Below are 5,936 nucleotides of genomic sequence, written 5' to 3'. Positions count from 1 at the left end.
AAGTCTAGCTAATTCTTCTAACACAAAAATTCTCACACCTACTCCTTGTTCCATCCTCACGGCCACTGCCTTCCCTCTGACCATGGTCACCCTCGCTGGGACTACAGTGAGGACCCCACAGCTGGTGTCTTCTCCAAGCACTCCCAGCCGAAATGTTACACCCCTTCCCCAGGTGAGTAGTCTTAACCCGTTCACTGTGTTGTCCCCATCAGCAGCTTCTCACACTGCAAGCTCAAGTCCAAACTGCTTAAACTGACATCCAAGGGCATGTGTTAGATCGAACCGCGCCAAATGGCCGATAACCAGCTTTTCTGAGCCACAAAACTAGAACACTCATATTCTAGCCCAATAGTCTGGCTCTGCTGTGTCCCGTACACTCTCCAGCCCTAATGTGGGTCTGCTCCAGCAAGGCTGCCCTCTGCACTGTGCCCTGATCAGGGCTCAGGGGTGCCTCTGTCCCTTCCCCTCACCATCCCCGTGACCCACTGAAGACCCACCGCCTTCCCAGGGAAAGGAAACCTCTCTTCCAGGACCCACACCAGCTCCCAGGGTGCTGACTACAGGCTGCCTCCCCAGCCGCCCGTGTCCTGGGTCCCACAAGACAGCGGCGACAGCTCCTTCTTGGCACCCAGCCCTGCCCCCCTAGAAATCTTCCCAGCGTTTCTAGAGGAAGAAACATGCCTCATGTGTACCAACCTCATGCCTTTCCATAGCAGGTGCCCGACTCCATTTCTGGAAAGATCACCCACGGGGCAGAGCTCTCCAGTCTCCCCCAGCCTCACTGAGAGATTGTCGCCCAGAATCTGCCAGTCGAACGTCACCTCCAAGTGGCCTGTCACTCACGCCCTCCATGGCTCACCTGACCCTGTCCCCTCGGGGCCTCTGGTTTGGGGCGATGAGCCAGGGCCAGGCGCTGCCCTGGTCAGTCTCCATGGGACAGAGGCTTCTTAGTCCTCGCGCAGAACATCCTCAATACCCCTTACGGCCTTCGAGTAGCCAGGAGAGGGCCGGCTTTATAACGGCTCTGCTTATGGGCGGGACAGCATGGTGAGTAGGGGAGGGCACAGGGTGTGGCCTCGGCTGTGTGGTCTTGGGCGAGCTACCTAATGTCTCTGTGCCTGTTTCTCCTCAGGTTCTAGCCTGGAAGGGCTCTGAGGGTTAGAGATGAAGATTGCAAGGCTCGTGGGCTCCATGGCAGGGGGTTCATCCTGCAGCCGCAGGATGGCCCTGGGCTGTCGCTCTCTTCACGGCTGTCTCCCCGCTCTGACCACAGACCACACATGCTCAGTGAATGTCAAGTACATGAATAAAGGACCACTCAGTGGTGACAGAGGACAGCTCCAAGGTTCATGGGGCTCTGAGCCCTGGAGGGCAGGCCTCAGGACCCTCGAGACACCGTGGCCATCCCCAAGCCACCCTGTGCCCAGGGCTCTCTGTAGGACTCCCACTTCATCTCCTGCATTCCCACCCCTGGCACTAGATCTTACCAGTTTTTATGACTTTTGCCCTGTAAGATGGACCCGGCTCTTTCCCATTGCTGCCCCCAGGGCACACTTCTTTCCTTCAGAACGTGGGGAGAGGTTTACACGCCCAAGCCCAGGGATTCTCAAACCCTGGCAGGGTCTCCGTCTCCCGCAGGCCGGTAACGCACACACCGTGGGCCCCTCCCAGGGTTTCTGAGCTGGAGGTCTGGGAGGGCCTGACAGGAGTGTTTCTCACAAGTTCCCCGGTGACGCTGAGGCTACTGGCCAGAGAAGCACGCTTTGAGAACTGCTGGCCCAGCTAGCTTCTGATTCTCCTCCCCTCGTTCAGTACCCGTGACCCTTGAAAACTCACACACTTGACAGGTTTGCTCAGTGTCTCCACGCTGAGAACTTCCCGGGCTAACGGTGTGTCTCCCGTGCCCCACGTGCCCCCCCGCCCTGCCGAGTGACACTCACTTGGAGCTGGCCCTTGAGTGGCTGAAGGACTGGTCCTTGGCGCAGGAGATGGGCTGGACGTACACGGGGTCCTGCCTGGAGGTGCAGGAGGGCGGGCGCGCCGGGTACTTCTTGACCCCCTTCTGGCCGCTGCAGGTGCTGTAAATGCTGTAGCGGTTCTGGGCGGTCTTGAAGCCCTTGCTGCCCAGCGTGCCCTTGCGCAGGGTGCCGCGGGGGTCGCAGTAGAGGTCGGGCTCGCTGCGGCTGGCCTTCATCTTCTGCATGAAGCAGATGTCGCTGCCGACGCCGGGGGAAATGCAGCTGCTGCGGGGGTACTGCCGGCCCCAGCTCTCCATCTGGCTGTAGGAGCTGAAGCGCCTGTTGTCTGCCTCCCGCTTAAGGGTCCCATTGTAGATCTGGCCAGAGAAGGGGAGAGGGGCTCAGCCGAGGGTCCCGACCCGGGATCCAGCCCCCCGCTGCCCCCGCGATGACGCTCAGAGAAGCCTGGGGTGTTTGGTGTGGAAGGAACCGTGGCCAGCGTCTCAGACTACTTTTCAAACTGCAGGCTGTGACCCGTCACGGATTATGAAATCAATTTAGCAGACTGTGACCATCATTCTTTTTAAATGGGATTGAGTAATATATACTGGAATTAAAAATATCAGAGTACGTGCAGTGCAGGTAGCAAATGGCAAGAGGCATTCTAGGGGGACCCCTCGAAGGCCAGAGGGGGAAAATATCCCGCTCCCTGGGCCTCCTGCACGCATGGAGGCCGGCCCGGGGCTGCAGCAGGGGTGCAGGGCAGCCTCCTAGGCTGTGCCCTCAGGCTGGCAGCAGGGGAGAGGCGGGCAGACAATAGTAAACTTATAATAATGAGGCGCCCCCAGGGCTCTGTGTGAGCCCAGCTGGGGAGTCAGGCGCCCTGGGAAGAGCCTGCAAAGCCGGAGACCTGGTGGGAGCGAAGCCGTCACAGGGCCGTCCGAGGAGCTTTCCCAGGAGCTCACGGGCGGTGGGTCTGCCTGCTCTGACTTGTCCCGAGACTAGAGGATCAACATGCAGCCTGAGAAAATGCCTCCGCACAGGTGCCGACCTGAGACTCAGCTTTGCCAGGGTGAGCTGGGGCCAGTCCAGCAGCCCAGAGCCTGCCCGCCCCACCCCGTGAGTGAGCGTGTGTGTGCGTGTGCGCGCGTATGTACGTATGTGTGCGCGCACGTGTGTAAGTGCCCACACACAGGGGAGTCGCCGGGCGTCTGGGAACTCCCCTCCACTCCAGATCTAGCCACCGGCCCTTGGCTGGGCCCCGTCCCTCTCTGCAGGGAAAGACTTTGGAGCAGGAGACCGCCTGTGGGTCACCTTCCGTCAGCAGCGACACCCAGCGCTCAGAAGACACCCACTGTCAACCTTGGCCAAGGTGCTCTGGTCAGCTCCGCCCACGCGGGCAGCTATGCACTCAGGCGGGCAAGGCGTTCACCCCCAAACTGGGTCAAGCCAGCCAACTCCAAAGGGAACTGGTGTGTGGGGCAGGGTAGGCACAAAGGGACAAGAGGCAGAGGTCAGAGGAGCGGGCCGCCGTCTGACCGTCCTCAGTGGGCAACCTGCACGGCACACGAGAAACACGCAACTAGGCCTCCAGGCCTCAGGCTGGCGGCCACACCCCACCCTCCTCTGGGGGAGGAAGATGACATGGCGCCGTGGAGGGAAGGCTGGACCCCCCTGGTCCTCAGTGATGACACTCCTGGTCGTCACCCCAGACTGTGACGCCGGAGAGGCCCCACGCTTCCCCGGCCCAAACCCAGCGCACGCACCGTCCTGCTGGCGAAGCTCAGGGCTTGCTCTCCTGCCCTGGCCAGGGGTCGGGGGGCGCTGCCCACAGGGGCCGGGGTGCCGGCTGTGCTGCGGGAGGGCAGGTACGGGGCAGGCAGCGGCTCCGCGGGGCAGCATTTCTCAGCCACAGCCGCGTCGTGCACCCCACCTGGTTCCTGTGGCAGGGCCTGCCGGCGGGCTGGCCGTGGCCAAGCCAGCTGTGGATGAGTCTCCCGCCCTCGGGACCTTTGCTGTCACTTTGACAAGCATGAGCAAGGGCTCCTCTCGGCCAGGCACCATCCCCTCCTAGTGCACAGGGGGCCTGGGCTCCCCTCCAAGGCGCAGACGAGCCCTCCCAGAGCAGGCGGCCCGTGGCCTAGCTGACGCCTGTGCCCTTTGCCCCTTTTCTTCTATCTGCCTGAAATGTGCATCTTGGTTTCTTCATTGGTAAAGTGGCATCATTGTGTCCAGCGTGCAGGGCCGTTGGGAGAACTCGGTGCACGGATGTTTGAGAGGTGCTTAGCACAGAGCGTGACGCAAGTGCCCCTCTGACGCTCAGACTCTGGGTCTTGCCGAAGGAGCTGCCGGGTGGGCACGGGAAGGGGGAGGAACCCAGGCAGCCAGGAGCGCCTGGGAAAGGGGTGCACGCTGGCTTCCAGGGCCCAGGCTGCTCTCACCCCGTGGCCACAGAACAGCCTCCATGGGTTTCAGTAAAACAGAGGAGACTGGTCCGCCCAGATGGGCGGCTCTATGATCAAACAGCCTGGTGGTGTTTCTTTGCATGGGCGATGTCGGCCTTCAGGCCAGACAATTCTTCACTGTATCGGATGCTCCAAGCATTGTGGGATGTCTGGTGCCCTGGCCCCCAGGCCCTAAGTACCAGTAACACCTCACAGCCACTCTGACCAGTGAGAACACCCCACACGCTTCCAAACGCTGCCTGTGGATCCCGAGTAACCGCCGGACCAGACCAGGGAGCGAGGCAGCACGGGATGGCGCTGGCCAGGCCGGGGCCCGCTCCCACGCTCAGACAGTGATCTGCTGGCAACGTCCTCTGCTGTGGCTACAAAGGTCACACACACACACACGCACCCCGCGGTCTGGTCATCTCATGCTTCCTTGGGAAACTCTGGCCTCGTGGGGGATGGCCCACGGGACCACAACATGCCAGAGGTGAGATACTTGATTTCCCGGGAGCACAGCCCACCCCTCGGCCAGAGAGCAGGCTGGGCCGGGCAGCCTCGGGGACGCCTGGGCAGTGTGTCCAGAGAGACACATTTCAGCACCTGGAAGCATCCAGGGAGCCTCCCGGAGCCCCGCCCTGCTCTGCTAGTGACTTTGGTCTTATAATCCATTTTCTCTCCCTCTCCCCTTCCTTCGTGGGAAAGGGGAATTTTGCCCCCCACTGAGTGCCCTCACCCCCGCCCTGGGCCCTCAACATAATCTTTCTTTCCATCCCTCCTGAAGTCAGCAAGCTCGCAGAGGCCAACCCTCTCATTGGCAGGCAAGGAAGCCGGTCCGACAGGGCCACTGGGGCAAAGTAAAGCAACGGAAGTCCGGGACCCGGGGCCTCAAAGCACTGAGGGCGGGTGGCCCCCCCCGCGAGCCCCCCTCAGTCTGCAGCAGCCAGGGGCGCACCAGGTGGGCCCGGATGAAAAGAGGGTCTGTGTCCACTGATGAGCCCTTTCTGAAACCAAGCTTCGCCAGGCAGGTAGGGCCGGACAAACCTGCTCCGGGCGGACACGCCCGGACCCTCCTGCCCAGGCGCGCAGAGAAGAGTCACGTCCTATGCCCTCCTGTGAGAGCCAGCGCGCGGGCCACTTCACGGGGTCCTCGCCCTCGTGGCCCAGGGAGGGGGCTCCTGAGAAAGGATCCGGATTACAGACGCCTCAGGGACAGACCCCATCGGCCATTTCCCTGCACATGCCACCCCACTCAGCACCCAGCCGGGCCCCTGGGGCAGCAGGCAGACGGCAAGCCTCCCTCCCCCTGGGAGTGCGGTCGGGATGGCACCGCAGCAGGTCACAGGCAGCAGGGGGTCTTCCCACACTGCGTGGTGGCCTGGGGGTCTGGAGGGCACAGGTCCCCTCCCAGCAAGGGCTCCCGGGGGGAAGCTTAGGGCCCAGGGTGTGAGGGGCTCCCCCGGGCATGGGGCGGCTGCTTGCTCGGCAGTTTGCATCAGCGTGGAAACCACCGGCCTGAGTCACCAAAGGT

At 62.2% G+C, this 5,936-nt stretch overlaps 1 protein-coding gene across 1 annotated transcript in view; it reads right to left on the bottom strand.

The window, feature by feature from the left end:
* The window catches only part of PKP1 (plakophilin 1), a 39,823-nt gene that overhangs the window by 12,449 nt on the left and 21,438 nt on the right, over nt 1-5,936 (bottom strand). The window contains exon 3 of the mRNA XM_024749660.1: nt 1,941-2,335. Within this exon, the coding sequence (XP_024605428.1) occupies nt 1,941-2,335 (395 nt within the window). The remainder of the gene's footprint in view (nt 1-1,940; nt 2,336-5,936) is intronic.

Source organism: Neophocaena asiaeorientalis, unplaced genomic scaffold (assembly GCF_003031525.2).
Source record: "Neophocaena asiaeorientalis asiaeorientalis breed wild unplaced genomic scaffold, Neophocaena_asiaeorientalis_V1.1 scaffold44, whole genome shotgun sequence".
NCBI classification, from domain to species: Eukaryota; Metazoa; Chordata; class Mammalia; order Artiodactyla; family Phocoenidae; genus Neophocaena; species Neophocaena asiaeorientalis.
This window is presented reverse-complemented; position numbering and strand designations above follow the sequence as displayed.